This window comes from Fistularia commersonii, chromosome 2 (genome assembly GCF_037954325.1).
Source record: "Fistularia commersonii isolate RoL2024-O1a breed Wild chromosome 2, RoL_Fcom_v1.0, whole genome shotgun sequence".
In the NCBI taxonomy this organism is placed as follows: domain Eukaryota; kingdom Metazoa; phylum Chordata; class Actinopteri; order Syngnathiformes; family Fistulariidae; genus Fistularia; species Fistularia commersonii.
Window position 1 is genome coordinate 8,139,213 of NC_141285.1, and position 16,154 is coordinate 8,155,366.

The 16,154-nt window shown below is 38.1% G+C and overlaps 1 protein-coding gene across 2 annotated transcripts; it reads left to right on the top strand.

Moving 5' to 3' along the window:
* Positions 1 to 1,345: 1,345 nt before the first annotated feature.
* pik3ap1 (phosphoinositide-3-kinase adaptor protein 1) lies at positions 1,346 to 16,093 on the top strand. Of its 2 annotated transcripts, none has more exons than XM_086165438.1 (17): positions 1,346 to 1,549; positions 2,324 to 2,749; positions 3,499 to 3,713; positions 3,923 to 4,067; positions 4,537 to 4,679; positions 4,761 to 4,887; positions 5,554 to 5,750; positions 5,851 to 5,995; positions 6,107 to 6,169; positions 6,872 to 7,120; positions 7,193 to 7,258; positions 7,371 to 7,564; positions 7,677 to 7,749; positions 7,825 to 7,992; positions 10,431 to 10,501; positions 11,101 to 11,198; positions 15,831 to 16,093. In XM_086165438.1, the coding sequence occupies exons 1-17, from the start codon at positions 1,519 to 1,521 to the stop codon at positions 15,943 to 15,945; spliced, it is 2,526 nt and encodes an 841-aa protein (XP_086021564.1). In that variant the 5' UTR covers positions 1,346 to 1,518; the 3' UTR covers positions 15,946 to 16,093. The 2 variants fall into 2 exon arrangements, with proteins under 2 accessions (XP_086021564.1, XP_086021572.1); XM_086165446.1 differs by having other exon boundaries at positions 7,217 to 7,258.
* The last annotated feature ends 61 nt before the right edge of the window (positions 16,094 to 16,154 follow it).

Genomic DNA, 16,154 nt, shown 5'->3' on the forward strand with positions numbered 1-16,154 from the left:
TCTTACACAATTCTTTTTGTATATTTTGCATTTCCCTATTTCTTTTCTAAGTAGCAAAGATCTGTCCACAGTGTTTCCAGTTTTTCCCTAGACATTATACTTTCATTTCAATAACAATCCACAAGAGATAAGTAAAGTAAATTTCTACTTCTAAAAAGCTTACTTTGACAGCAAGATACTTCAATTCAAATGAAATTGTTTCATCATATATTTATATTTCTTCATGAAGCTTATTCATTTTATTATTTGTTAGCCTTCTGCTTCAGTCCTGAGATTTTTGCAATTTTTCTCCACTGGAAAAAATGTCTTTACAGGCTAAAATGAATGGGATATTTCCGAGTAGTCTCACCTATTGGGTAGCTGGCTTCTTTCTAATGGCAGCTTTTTTTTTTATTAAGCCACTTCATATCCATTATAGTCTGATGTGTGTGTGTGTGTGTGTGTGTGTGTGTGTGTGTGTGTGTGTGTGTGTGTGTCTGTGTGTGTGTCTGTGTGTGTGTGTCTGTGTGTGTATGTGTGTATGCGTGCGTGCATGCGTGCGTGGGTGCATGTGTGCGCATGTGCAAGTGCGAGTGAAGTCACATATTAAAACTACTTGTTCAAAGGACAAATAATTACACAATATTTCATGCATTATGATCAAGTCATGTAATTTCCAGTTGACAGTTGGTCTATAAAAACAAAGCCATGAAAACTTTGTCTCTTTTTAAATGAAGTGAGCATAAAGATCATATAATTGTGGAGAACAGAAGACTATTATAGTCTGTGTTATAAACAGAGATATAAAGGTACAAAGCATTTGCAGTTAATTTAATCTTTCAATAAACAATATTAAAGCATGAATATATAAATACACATATTGTATTTGTGTAAGTATGTATGTATGTATGTTTTCAGGCAGGGCACATATAAATCATATATTAAAAGTTATTAAATCATCAAAAGAGATAAGATAACTATGGTTCCTGATGTTTGAATGGGACGTTGTGATGATATAAATTATAACAATCTCTAATGCTGAAAGTCATATTTACAATTTGCAGTTTAAAGTTATTTGCAGACTTAATATTATATATTATGAAATACATTTCAATAAAAAAAATTCATGTGGAGAATGACACCAATTATTATTAATGGTAAACTGGATAATAGGTCAAATAGACTACAGGGTTTATGATTTCCAAATCAGAAACCCAACTTCTTACTATATCTTTTTTTTTTTTCATAGCCTTTTTTGTAATGACATTATGACCACTGACAAACATGTTGCAAAGTCTGACTTGACTGTGTTGCATTTTCTCACTTCTTCAACTGCTTCAGGAAGTGGGGCAGAGTCTCTAAAATCAGGAAACTAAAGGTTGCTATTAATATAACTGAGCGAAGTGTTATAGGTGGTGAAAGCGAACGCAGTTTCATTTTAAGAACGAAGCAGCTCCAGTTCACCTGGGAAACCAAACGGATTAACTCTATCAAATTATGTTCTTTTCTGGGTGATTTTACCGATGAGTCTTTATAACTATGGAAGAATACATTTCAAGCAGTGAATCAGGTAAGATAATACACATCTTTAACTGTCTTTTTGGTCAGTAGGCTCTTTTTAAATGATGGAATGTTTTATTTTGTTTAGCTTTTTTAATAGTACCTTGCTTTTGCAAAGATCATATCAATATTCTATTAATTTTGTTTTTGAAAAAAGCAACTGCACCCAGCTTGTTAAGGAAAAAAGAGGAAGAAAGCAACTGCCCCCTTCTGCCCCCCCTTCTGTTTTCAAATTTGCCTGCCACTTCATTCCCCCACAAATTTTAATCAGCAGTGTAACGGTCTATTAACAAATTCACTCTATCCTGACATCGCTGAAAGCGGTGATGAAGCTGATTACTCACACTGGGGTTTCTTTCCCAGTTTGCTTGTGCAGATTTGAACTTGACCTGATTAAACACTGTAATGAGTCAAACTAAATTTCTCTGATGGTGTTGACACAGCATCGTGTTTGCACAACTCCTTGTGGCTCCACACTGGAGTCCAACAGATTGAACATTCATTCCCTAACCACAGTCACCTTGACATTCCATTGGTGGTGTGTTGTGGAGCTCATCCACCATAAACACTACCGGCTGCAACATAGAAAGTAACTCATAATATCACCAGTGTCATATCATTCATGTCATGTTTGAGCTAATTAGAGGAGTGCGTTTTAGGGTTAGCTTGGATCAGAAAGGTTTAAGAGAAATAATAAAATTAGATTTTTCCAGTTTTATTCCATCTCAGTCTGAAGGCCGGCACTGTACTGATGAATCACCTTTTAATATATTCTGTTTTTCAGCCGCCTCTCCTACTCTCTCGACACATGAGCTGCTGATTCTACACACTTCTGAGGCACAGGACTGGGCAATGTATATGTGGCAAATCTTGAAGTGCTCCAAAAAATTCCACAAAGAGCGTATTTTGCTGTATTCCATCAGCCCAGCTGATCAGCTCCACAATTATAATTTTGAATATCTCCGTAGCTTCAAATGCATTGTGTTGCTCCTCACAGGAGCTTTCTTAGACATCCTTAATGATGTTGAACTGCAGGGGGCACTGCAGAGACTCCTTTATCCTCGACACAGAGTGGTGGTGCTGTTCTGCGGTGTGTCAGAGAGTGACACACTGACTGACATCTTTCACGACTGGCCAAGGTGGAGGAAACTATACGCCGAGGATGAGCCTGCTGTCTATGTTACCACCATTTTGGAGAGCATTGCTCACAGTATGCCAGTAACCACACATTTCAAGCACTGCCTGTTCTTCATTGTGTTCTTCTACATTATTTCAATTCTGCTCAAAAAGAACCTTACACATAGGTGGGGTGTGTTAGAATTCTGTAGGTCTCTGCTGTTAAAATTATTTCTGATTGGTTTATCGGTAAGCCAATTTATCAGACAAGCTGAACCAATGTCCAGCTATGGTTTGCCTGTGGTTTGCCAACCTATGGTTGTCCACCTATGCACCACACTGGGGCAGCGTGGTGCAGGAGCTAGAGCAATTTTCTTTGGAACCGAACATTCCTGGTTCGATTCCTAGCTTGTTGAAGTGTTGTTGATGAAACCAGCAACAGCATACACCTTCACCGAGCTCAAATTAGGGCTGAATTAAATTTGTTATGAAAATTTTATTACACTGGCAGCCTCTGATGTTTACACAGTCATCTTGAAAGGTCACTGAATCTGTCATTTGGGTTTCGAGATGAACTTCCTTAACTCGCTCTGGAACTCTTGCAATTGTAATAATACAAATTGGAATCAGGTGTTTTCCAATGCTTTGGAGAGGTTATTTTTATTCTAATAAAATTAACATTAAAGTAGAGCTATGAGGTTAAATATGTATAATGTATACACAATATGTCGTGTGTGTGTGTGTGTGTGTGTGTGTGTGTGTGTGTGTGTGTGTGTGTGTGTGTGTGTGTATGACTACATACATGTCCATAGACAACACCGTGATGTTGTTTTTTTCACACAGGCACAGGAGTGGAGGCTAAACAAGAACTTTTGTTGGCAGCTGCAGAAAAGTTGCAGATCACAGAAGGATCCTTAACTGAAAATCCCACTGCTGATGAAACAGAGGAAGAGGTACCTCACAATCAAAAGCAAAAAATCTCAGGGGATGATGAACATGTGGCATCATCCTCAACCGCCACCTGTCTCACTGTTCAGCCAAAGAGAGTTCAATGTGGGGTAAGGCTATAGTTATTACACATAATGAAACCTTTTTTAAATAATGGGTAAAGAAGAGAAACCTTTTTGTAACAAGAAAATGAAAATCATATTTAATGAAAGGGAATTCATAATCTTGTTACTAAGTTCTTGGTTATTATCCTAAAGCCATGCCTGGAACCTAATTACTAGCCATTCTCTTCTTTTTTTTTTTTTTGCTTTTTCCTAAGGAGGAGGAAAGCATTTTTATTATTTTTACAGACAAAGTGGACAGTCAGATCATACCAGTGGTGGAATTTTCAGCTGAAAACTGTGCATCAAGAAGAGTCCCAGGGATTGTGGAGAATGAGTACACTATATGTGTCAGAGCTCCTGGTGAGGATCTTCAAATCTTCAGGAAATTGAAAATTGCATATCTTAGCCTTCATTTTTACAAATGATTGAACAATAGGGACATTATCAAAACTGATCATGGATACTATTTTTTTCCAAACTGAGTTATTTTTGCAATTATTAGTGATCATGTAGTCATTTATTTATAATCTGTTTATTTTAATGTTATTTTCTAATTGCTTTAAATGATGTTAAAATAAGTAGAGCATCATATGACAAAATAGGTCTAAGAGTAAATTCCAAGATGCATCTGTGCTTCCTAAGCTGGTCCTAATGCCTCCTACTTGTAGGATGTATTTTCACCACCTTACCAGAAACATGTGTCCAGACGAAAGATGCTCCATACAACCTAAAAACTCCGCCATATCAAATTCCAAGCTGTTTAAACAGCAGGTTTGTTCTTACATCTCATTTATAGAAAGAACCTTTAAAGCATGTTTTTTTCCCCCAGACATGCCTCCTGGAGAGGTATCACTCACTATGTACACAGACCAGTCATGTATCTGCTTGAAACCTGTCATCTTCTACACAATGATGGGAGAAGTCAGCTGGTGTCTAGAAAATGCTACTGATCCCATTAGTTTTATCTGCCAGGTTAGAAATTCTATCATGCTACAAACACCAGTGCTTGTTGCTTCGATAAATGCTGTAATTTAACTTACTTTTTGCCTCCAGGCCTTTAACTCCACTTCAACAGAATTTGTGGACAACATTTTAACTGACTCACTTAAATCCAAGATGCCTTCAACTGGTCTTGAGCTGTTTGGAATTAGACAGATAGAGGAAGGCAATATGGCAGCGTGTAAGTGATGAACACACATATCTCAATCATTCCATAATTTGTTATCTATACCACTGATTGTGCGCTTAGGGTCATAACAGAGGGGAGGGAGGCAATTGGGAAAGAGGACTTGGTCCCCCTGGACTGGTCGCTAGCTTATTACCAATAGAACATTGAAAACTTAAGAGATCTGCTCCACTGCTGTAATACTTCATTTATTTCATTTTGTAAATTTTAGAGAAATCCAGCCTGCCAGATGCAAACAAACAGCATTAGTTCTATGGACTGAGAGGCAGACATCAGGTGCAAACATGTTCAGCAAACTAGCCATTTACAATTAAATAATTTTTTTAAGAACATGTGCAAGATTGACAACAAGCAAAGTCCCAAAACAAAGAAAAGAATGTTCTGAAACATGATATCCAAAAGATCAAATACACGTGTGTCTGTTTCCACCAAATTTGAAAGAATTCCAAAAAGAAATGAATGGGTTGTGAACCCAGAAACTACCTCTGGCCACAGTTGTTACAACTTGCAGAGGTAATGATTAAAAGGAACAATAAAAAAGAATAACACAGCCTCAGAAAGTCTGTGACTAAATGGTAGCCTCAAAAGGTCTTTGATGAAATGAAACTATTCAGAGTAAATTCACACATACATCACAACTTTTTGCCTTTTGTTCTTCAGATGAGCGCAAGAATGAGCTTCCTACACTGCTCCACTTTTCTGCCAAGTACGGCCTGAGGAAGCTGACTACCATCCTTCTGCAGAGTCCAGGAGCTCTACAGGCCTACAGTGTCATGAACAAGGATGGTGACTACCCAAACACCCTGGCGGAGAAGAGTGGTTTCCCCGACCTCAGAAAGTTCATGGATGATTTTGTAGTAGGTCCAATGAATGGGACACAATCTCCCTTAGAACATGACATCAAACAATTCTCCCTTCTAACAATCTTCATGTGTCTTCCGTTAAAACAACACCTAGGAAACAGCAGACTTTGAAGACTCCATCAATGCAGAGGTGTATGAGAGGATGGCGGCCATGGACATCAGTATGAAGTTTTCCAGCTGCTCAGAAGATATCTATGAGTCAATGGTCGGGATTAATCCTGAATGTGCAGATGAGCTGTGTAAGGTTGCATTAATTTGTTATGTCAATTTACAAATATTTAAAGTCCTGCATGTTTGTGGATGATAACAGTCTTAGTAGCTGCTGATGAGGGGACCAATGTGTTTACCAGATGTAATGATGAATGCAGTAGAAGAGAACCCAGAGGAAGCTCTGCTTCGGAAGTTTTTCCAAGGTATGAAACTTCAAAATTATCACCAACAATTGCTAAACTCCGTGTAATTAACACGTGAGCAAAGGGTTAATACATATAAGACAACATACAGATGAAGTTTTCATTTGTTTTAAGCATTGATTCTAGTTCTGTTTAAAACAAGAACAATGGGGTTTATGAAGGTTCTCAGTCATCCAGGTCATAGTTTATTGTTTTTAAATCTTGTTGTGGCAACGACCTTTCTTTTTTTTCTTTTTTTCTTTTTTTTTTAAGATAATTCATCTCAGAGGCTTCTTCAGTTCTAATACGGTAGACCATTTTCTTTCTTGTGCACATCTGTCTATTTGAACTGAGCAGGCCCCTCAGGTGACAGATGAGAAAAAAGGAAAGTCCAGTTGCCTAGAGAAGATTTGACAAAGATTTGACAATGATTAAGGAAAATGGTACATTCTTCTTTAGTTTTTTTCTTCATCTTATTTCTGTGGAACATCTGTATCTTCTGAAGAAAATTCGTTGCTGATGTTAAGGAAAAGTCTAGCTGCAATCCATTTATGATTTTCAAACTGAAAAGCAAGGTACAGCGCACTAATTAGACAATGTACTTGTTTATATGTTTTCCAGCCTGTGTATAATGTGTGTGTGTGTGTGTGTGTGTGTGTGTGTGTGTGTGTGTGTGTGTGTGTGTGTGTGTGTGTGTGTGTGTGTGTGTGTTTTGGTCAAAAGCAAAACCTCATAACAGTGAAATCCTGGATAACAAAGAGCAAGCTAGCAACAAGCAACGAGAAAATGATGACCACACTGACCCGGGTCAAAGTGATCAAGAGGATGACCCTTACACCCTCTTCTTTGAAGATGTTTACGACTCTGTGGACACAAATATCAAGAGTCCAGTAATAAGCCGTCCACCAGCCCCTATTCCAAGACCTGAAGTAGACCATGAATCACTAAAGCTACCTACCTACATTTCAAAAGGTAATTTCAAATTATTCTTGAACATGTTCTAAAATACTTTGATTTGATTTAATAAAGCTTTTCTTTAACCAGGAAAGAAATTAACCTTTTTTACAGTTTCATCACAGGATCAACCTGTAGAGACTGGATATGCTACAGGTATGCTGCTTTTTAAATGATTAAGAGAATATTTTCGTACAGTAAGTCCAGCAATCTAAATCTAGGAGTTCAAACATTTCACAATTTCTGACTATTTCTATTCTGGTTTCAGCTCAGTCTGTGAAGGCTCTCAATATGCAAGGTCATGATCCCTTTGCTGGAATGAAGACACCCGGACAGAAGCAGCTCATATCCCTGCAGGAGAGGGTAAAATTTGGGAAAATTACTGTGGATGAAGCCGTCCAGGAGTTCAAGGCATGGCGAGCTGACCATGACAAGAGAGCCAGATCCATACGTTACCAGCAGGTGAACCATCTGTGAATATACACTTTATCAGGTATAAATTCAAAAATTGTCAAGGTATATGAATGGGATTTATTTTGTGTCTGGTGTGTTACTGCACCTCATACCTCCTCAGGAAAACCTGAGGAGACTACGAGAGAGCATCACTCGACGCCATAAAGACAGGGAGAAGTCAGGGAAGCAGCTTGGTAAATGATTCATTTCTAACATTTTCATGAATGTTGCATCTTAAATTGAAAATTAAAATCCATGTATGTGTTTAGAGTATGAGATAAGTGCACCTCTGCAAAGAAACTTATACTGGGGTACCAATTCGGGATTTGACTGTGCTATTTACGATCCGGCACCAAGAAAGGTGGCTCAGACCACTTCAGCAAATCCGCCCATCCAGAGAGGGAGCTGGAAGACAGGAAGCACATCTAGTACATCCAGTGAGTCAAGTGCAAATTTCTTCTTCACCTACTCTCTTAAAACACAGAACTTCTAAAAATGTTAAATGTTATATTTATAGAACTGTGGCCGGCACCACTCCTGGAAGCCAAAACATTGACGTGATTGAGGCTGATGGATTGTGCATACACCAAATATGTGGGATTGGGAAAGTTTTTTGTTCATTTTTGCTTTCTTTTGATTATTTGGATTACATCTGGAGTATTCAGAAAAAATGTAAATTTTTGTTTGATTTCTGGCTCCTTTTTATGATTATTGCCAGTTTTTCAGTGGATTTATGTGAAAAGTTTGATGTAACCTCTTGCTCATTCACAAAAGTTAACTTTTATTCAGGTTTTCCTTTTAAATAATTGTTGTACACAGACATTGCTTGTTGATGTACGCTGCTATGTTTTGGAGATTAATTTTGAGGGCAAATAACCAAAAGCATTTATTGATACCATGGTGACACTTCGGTCAGTGCTGGTTTAGCATTCTTACAACCCTTAGTACAGGATAAGTGGTGGAAAATGGATGGATGGATAAAATAGTAACATATGGTCACTAAAAACAGTGTGAATCAATAATGATCAATAATTCAAATAAATCTTTATCTTATATGTCACTGAACTTTTATGGCATTAAGAAGCTACCACCTTACATGTTTCTGAAAAACCAGATGAACCCCTGCTTTTCAGTTAAGTTCATTCCCCCTAATGGTGGAATGACTGAGACAAGGAAGAACAGGAAGCTGTTGCTCATAACAGTAGGCAGAACACATTTTAAAGGCCAGCACTAAAGGAAGTAACTTCTCTAGTACTTACACAAAGCTAATAGTGTGACTTGAAGTTCCCTGTTCTAGTAATTGCTTGCTCATTTCTGTTGTTCACATTGTGCCCAAAAAGCAGTAGTATAGCTTGACCCGGAAGGAAGTTTGACTCTTGAACTGATGTGAAAACAAGGCTCAAACAATTACATGGTCAGGACTTTAGAACTGTTATTCGAACTATCCAGATATACAATCATTAAAGTAACATCCATATGTGTCAGATAGCAATATTTTTTTCCCAATATCATTGCCAAAACAGGAAATACCATGTCAGATACATAAGATGTGTTGTTCCTAATTTTCTCCTACTACCTCGAATTTCTTGAAATGGCTTAAGGAGTTATTGCAATGCAAAAGGAAACAATTTAATACTTTATCATTTCTTTATATCTTTCAAATTCTGTCTTGCTGTTTCCCCAGCTTATTAGCTATTCTTTAGCAGTTGTCTTCAAACTGAGTAATTGTCAAAGTACTACTAGTAATCCATACAACACTAAAACAGTGAAATATGTGAGAGATTTACAAATTAGCTGAACACTGTAAACATGTATCACAGTAAGCTGTCACAGTATATTCATGTTTCCATGTGCCCTTTATTACCCATTTTCAGTCTTGATCGGTCTGAAAGGTATTTGGTCTTGTTCTGTTATCTGTAGATACTTCAGTAGCTTTATGTGAGCCATTGAGAAAGTTATCATTACTGAGAGACAAACAAATTGGTAGTTTCCAATCCTTTGGTTTGTTCCAGCCAAGGGGAAATGTGGTACCAAAGTGTGTCAGGGGGAGAGGTTATAATCAAAAGGTTATGATTATACATCGAATAAAAAAAAAATTCAATCAATAGATTTCATAAAAATTTACAACTATTATGTACCGGTAAATATGTTATTTTGAATTAAACGTTCTTTGATTAAGTAATTATTTAGTTTGTTGATTATTTTGTTTACACTGTAAATTGCAGGAAATTCCTTAAAAGGACCAGGAAATAATCAAGTACAAATGAAAATATGATATTTGAAAGTTAGCGATATATTAAATGTGTTAATATTCATTGATAAATGAGTATAGAATACCACTATTGCATATAGTTTATAAAGCAACAAATATAAAAGATAAATATCCCACAAGTTTCATCCACCTTCCTGTGAAGTCAAATGCTGGCTGCACTGTTCATGGTGTGTTCTCTCTGGATTTTTATGATGTCTTGGGGGAGTTTTCAACACTGCCTTTTAAAAAAGTACAATTTGTGTTTAAATGTAAAATATTCTTTTTACTTCACATACCTTTTATCTCAAAGTTTTAGTCAACAAATAGAGGGTTAGCAAATTGTGCCGTAAGCTGCATCGATATGTCAATAAGATTTGAAGACTTGTTTTCTGGTAGATTATTTAATAAATAGTATCCTCCCCACCAAGCAGCTGCAATTATTCTCACTCTGACTGCTTGTTCACTCTGCCCTGCAAAAATGTCATATGATGCTGTTGTTGTTTTAATATCTGAAAATTTTTTCAGACAATATGTGACTTTGTTTTTCACCAGAGTCTACCACAATTGTCAACCTCAGAGAAACTTGAAATCAACATAAGCATGTTTTTTTTTTTTTTCCATCAGGTACTGAGAGCAACAGACTCAGCACTCACAGCAACATTAGCTACAGCAGCGGGACTGAGCCTGATTCAGAGGTCAGCCAGACACAACACCTGAAATCAGTTTTCATACTATATGGGCAATATAGCTGATAGCAGCCTGTAATTGTTGGCATATTATCTGTTAATCACACTAACCACTTTCTTTTGTGGTGCTGCACAAAGCTTACTTTGTGCTCTGCTAAAGGAACTAGCTCAGCAGATATGTGTGTCCAGCAGAGGGCCCACAGTCTCCCCCAGTTCCTTCAACTCTTGCAACTACCAAAATGTTTTTAGTTCCAGACGACAATTGAAAATGCTTTATTATGGCTGTGTTCCTCATCCCACCTGTTTTGGCGAAAAATCTATTTCTGTCCAGACCCTTATAGTGACATAAACTGAATTTAAATGACAGAAATTAATGCAAATAAAGTAAGGCTGCCTTTAGTTTTGAGTGTTTTTGAGTTACAGTTACATGTTCAGTCAGATCCCAGATCTCTTGTCAGTGATGAGAACAGAAATCTATGATATCTTGTTTGATGCTCTTTCTATAGTAATCACTTTTTTCTTACACTTGACCATGCAACACGTGTTTTAATTTGATTCTTTTTAATGATAGCATAGTAATAGTCTTTATCTTGTCTGATTTCTTCAAGGACATCCTAGAAAATATGCCTCCTCCACTACCTCCACGACATTCTGACACTGCAAGTCCTAGTCATCCCCCCAGGGTCCCTCCACGGATTCCACACAGGTCAGTCAGCTAATCAAAGGTGTGCACTAGAGCTTCATGATCTGGTTAGGTTGACACTGATCTCATGCATCTGATGAATGCAGACTGGAACTTACCAGATTCAGAGCTTTACCTTTTTTGATTGTGAAGACTTCAGATTTTCTTGATACTTTAAAAATTTAAAATCTTCAACATATCTCCACACCTCTACACTGCATATAAAGCATGACAGTGTTGACTTTACAACAAGCAGTACAGTGGTGCAGTGGTTAGCACTTCTGCCTCACAGTACAAAGGAACCTGGTTCCTGGTTCGACAAGGGGACATTTCTGTGTGGAATTTGTGTGTTCTCTCCCGTGTCTGTGTGGGTTTCCTCTGGATTCTCTGGTTTCATCCCACATTCCAAAAAGGTTAATTTGAAAGAATCGGGAAAAATTGGGAAAAAAAAATCCCAGAATGAGTGAGTGAGTGAGTGAATGGTTGTCTGTCTCTGTATGTGGCCCTGTGATCGACTGGTGACCAGTCCATGGTGTACCCTGCGTCTCGCCCAATGACAGCTGGGATGGGCTCCCGCATCCCCCACGACCCTGAGTGCAGGATAAGCGGTAGAAATTGGATGGATGAACTTTACAACTATTGCCTATGGTATTCATTCCTGGTGTTTAGACTCTTGTCTTCTCTTCATGGCAACTGGACTTGAATTTCTTCCCTTGGAACTTTTTCTGTATATCTTCTTGTTCTTCTCCTTTCGGCTTTTCCCCTCAGAGGTCGCCACAGCAAATCAACCTTCTCCATCTAACCCTATTATCTGTATCCTCCTCTCTCACACCAACTACCTTCATATTCTGTCTCACTATGTTCATAAGTCTTCTCTTTGGACTCCCTCGAGACCTCCTGCCTGGCAGCTCCAATTCCAGTATCCGTCTATCAATATATTCACTATCTCTCCTCTGTACATGACCGACAGCTTTAGTCTGGCTTCTATGACCTTCTCTCCAAAACAACTAAAATATCCTCATTCTTGATCCTATGCATCCTGGTCACTCCCAAAGAGAAAGAGAGAGGTCTCACCACTATCATGTACGCCTTTTCTTTTATTCTGGCTGATACTTTTGTGTCGCATAGTACCCCTGAGTCTTTTCTCCACCCATTCCAACCTCCTTGAACCCATTTCTTCACCTCTTTTCCATACTCTCCATTGCTCTGGACTGTTGACCCAAAGTACCTGAAATCCTCCAACTTATTGATCTCCACTCCCTGTAGCCTCACCGTTTCACCCAAGTTCCTCTCATTCACACACACTTACTCTGTCTTGCTGCGACTAACCTTCATTCCTCTCCTTTCCAGTGCATACCTCCAGCTCTCTAGATTTTCCTCAACCTGTTCCCTGGTCTCACTAAAAATCACAATGTCATCTGCAAACATCATGGTCCATGGAGATTCTTGTCTAACCTCATCTGTCAACCTGTCCATCACCACTGCAAACAAGAAGGGACTCAGAGCTGATCCAGGAAGGAGTCCCACCTCCACCTTGAACTTCTCTGTTACCCCTACAGCACACCGCACCACTGTCTCACAGCTAGCATACATGTCCTGCACCAGTCTACCATACTTCTCTGCCACAGTTTTTCTGTATATAACTGCCAGTATTGGGGACTGGTCTAAGTTGGGATAATTTGTTATGTTAATAGGAAAGTTGTTTTGCAGAGACTAGGTTGAATAGGGTTGAGGTGTCAATGGGGGTGTCCTATGGGGGGAGCAAAGTTACAACTTCGGGGGCCTTTCTCCTTCAGGAGTAGGTGGACTGTGGAGTCCTGTCCCGAAGTGGTGGCTCTCCTGTTTTTGGCCAGCCATTTGTGCAGAGGTTTTGTCTCCCCAACATAGACATTATCACAATTCTCATTGCATCTCTCTATTTGTTGGATCCTTGTTTGTCTGCTTACAGTGGTTAATAGGATGTTTTTTGCTCTGTGGTGAAGTGTTCTGCTAACCCCTATCTTGGGTTCAAGGGTATGATGTGACTCAAAGAATAAGTATTCGTCAGTTTGTGTAGGTTTCCTTTAGCTCATGTCCTGTCCTGGAGCCTCTGGCTCCTGTCCTGTTGAGTATGAGCACAACAGTCCAAGTACCAAGTTTGGCAGTGACATCCTCACTACTGAATTTGATGTGGGTGTCGTAGACCACAAAGTAGCAGAAATAAGTAAAAGTGAAGTGAGGAAGCTATTGAAGAGTATGAAGAGTGTGGAGGCAGTTGGTCCTGATGATATACCTGTGGAGTGACTAGGAGAGGCGAGGAGAGGAGAGAATTTCCGGCTAGATTATTCAACAGGCTCTTAGAGAATAAGAAGATGCCTGAGGAATTGAGACAAAGCGTGCTAGTGCTCAATTTTATGAATAAGCTGGATGTGCAGAATTGTGGTAACTATAGAGGGATAAAGTTGATGGGTATACAATGAAGTTATAGGAAAGAGTAGTGGAAACTAGACTGAGAGCAGAAGTCAGAACTTGTGAGCAGTAGTATGGCTTCATACTTCTTATCTTATACTTCTCATCTTATTTTAATTTCTCTTATCTTATGTGAACAGTTAGGTTACGTCAAAGAGCACCATGGGTTCATCTGGGTCTAGCTTGATCTGTCTGACCTTGTTGGCAAAATCCTGTGAGTTCTGGATACGGTGTGTGATATTGTCAACTTGAGGGGCCAGAATTCCTACTCTGTGTTGGTCGATGTTGTGGAGTTGGTGACGGAGTTGGTACTGCTGACAATAGGTCTGAGGGGGCCTCCCTCCTTGTGAATCTTTGGAAGTCTGTAAATGCAAGGCATGGATTCTCTTGGGTACAGTGGTTAACCACAGTGATATTGACTTTGTTCCCCTTAATTACACCCCAATTAACACAACAACCCCATTCAACCTGGTTTCTGCAAAAACAACTGTCCCATTGACATAAAGACCCATCACAACTTAGACAAGTACCCAACACTCCCCACAGTCAATTTGTAATTGAAGAAGTATCTTGGATGAGAGGTGAAACGTCTTCAAGAGAAAAAAATTCAAGTCCAGTTCGCATGAAAACATTTAGACAAAAATCAACCATGGCCTAAATAACCGAGAACGTCTATATATATCAGTATTGTAGATTATGCCATAGATTATACTGGAGATGGTTACTAACAAACCCCAGGGCAAGAAGGTTCCTGGTTTGATCCTGACAGGAGGTTCTTTTGAGACCTTAAATTGTCCAAACGTGAATGGGAGCCTGAATGATTGTTTCTATGTGACCATATGATCGACTGCCAACTGATTCAGGGTGTGCAACCCTGAGGACAAGACAATTGGTATAGATAATGATTCAGTGGATGATTACTAACAAAAGAGCTCTTGGTCTAGATATTTCATCCTGGGACAGTTAAACAATAAAAATTACTCCTTTTATCCATATCTGCACCACACCGCTGGAGCTGGAATTAAAAACTTGACTCTCAGATTGACATTCAATTTAAAATTATATTAGGCAATTTATATTTCTCAAAACCTATGTATACAGCACTGTGTAAAATAAATTTCCATATCTCTTTTTTTCATGTGTTGAATGTATGTATTTTCCAACTTGTAAACCAATCTTTTCTGACTTCACCTTTGAAATGATTTTGTATGACCAACAAACTGCACCCTGAATTTTCAGTCTGTTGACCAAAGTTCACATCATGGTATTTAGTCTCAGTCTTAGTCTAACACAGGAACTGAAAGTAAACAAAAAAAACAGTTGCTAGTTTAGATTCACTAGGGAGAAAAGAAAGATCAGTCTAATCAATAAAGTCATGGAGTATAACAAAAAGACAGGACTACTCACTTTAATGTGGTGAAACAGCCAAATAAGTCAAATACTTCCATGTGTAAAAGGTTTGTGAAGTACTTTAATGGATTTCAATCCAACCACTAGATATAACAAGCAGACAAGGCAAAGCCTTCAAAATAAATGAGTCTGAAGTCTCATTTTATACAGAAATATACAGAAATATTTTCATTGTCTTCTAAAGAATAATCATGTAAATTATTGCAGTACAATACTTGTGCAAGAAAACAAACATGTTAAATGGTTATCAAAGCTAAGGTGTGTCCAGAACAAACTTTTTATGTTATGTTATGTTTCATGTTAAATACATTTTATGCATGTTATTATTTAATACAGGTTTCGGTGAGTCAATGTTACTTTGCCATACATCAAACTAAATAAGTAAGTTAATATTCTGGAAAATGAAAAAAATTCTATCAGTCCTATTTCATAGTAATGAATGAAAATTAACTTATTTTCTAATTATTTATTAATAGTAGATGGTCCTGATAACTAATAAACTATTTAGTTTACTTTATAAACACTGCTTGATGTGTATAAATCCTGCAGTTTTTTTCACCAATTTTCACACACCCGAATGTCAAAATAACATCATAAAACAGGTAATTTAGCCTAATACATGGTCAACATTATATTTGGGTAATTCATAGTCATTTAGAGTCTGCACTACATAAAGTATAGTATACAAATCTTGGAAATTTGCTGTCACAGACTGAAAGGGAAAGATGGCCCACCTGTTCACTGAGCATGAGCCACAGTAAGTTGAACAATAACATATAAACTTTCTGCTTCTTGCAGCGTGTCACAAAAGATGCTGAATGAGCGCTACATATTCCATTCTTCCCCAGCAATTCCTCAGATACCCCCTCGCAAACACACAGACCTAACACCTCTCCCTCGTCGCCACCGGTGATATACATGTCAACTTTCACTGGTGATCCTGATTGTATCAACATTTTAATTCTTCTTTGATTGTTTTTTTGTGTACTTCTTTGTTTGTCTGTTTGTTTTCCCTTTTTTTCTATAATGATATGCACTGTTTCTTTGTATGACATGTTTTTGAGAGGATAGCATGTCATTTCTGAATTTCTCTGAGGATTTAAAGTTAATTTTCTTGGGGGG

Excerpts from the sequence above, each read along its gene's own strand:
- pik3ap1 (XM_086165438.1), top strand. The coding sequence starts at position 1,519 with ATGGAAGAATACATTTCAAGCAGTGAATCAG. Across the intron at positions 4,888-5,553 it reads GGAAGGCAATATGGCAGCGT|ATGAGCGCAAGAATGAGCTT; the intron begins GTAAGTGATGAA and ends TTTGTTCTTCAG. Across the intron at positions 7,565-7,676 it reads GATCCATACGTTACCAGCAG|GAAAACCTGAGGAGACTACG; the intron begins GTGAACCATCTG and ends ATACCTCCTCAG.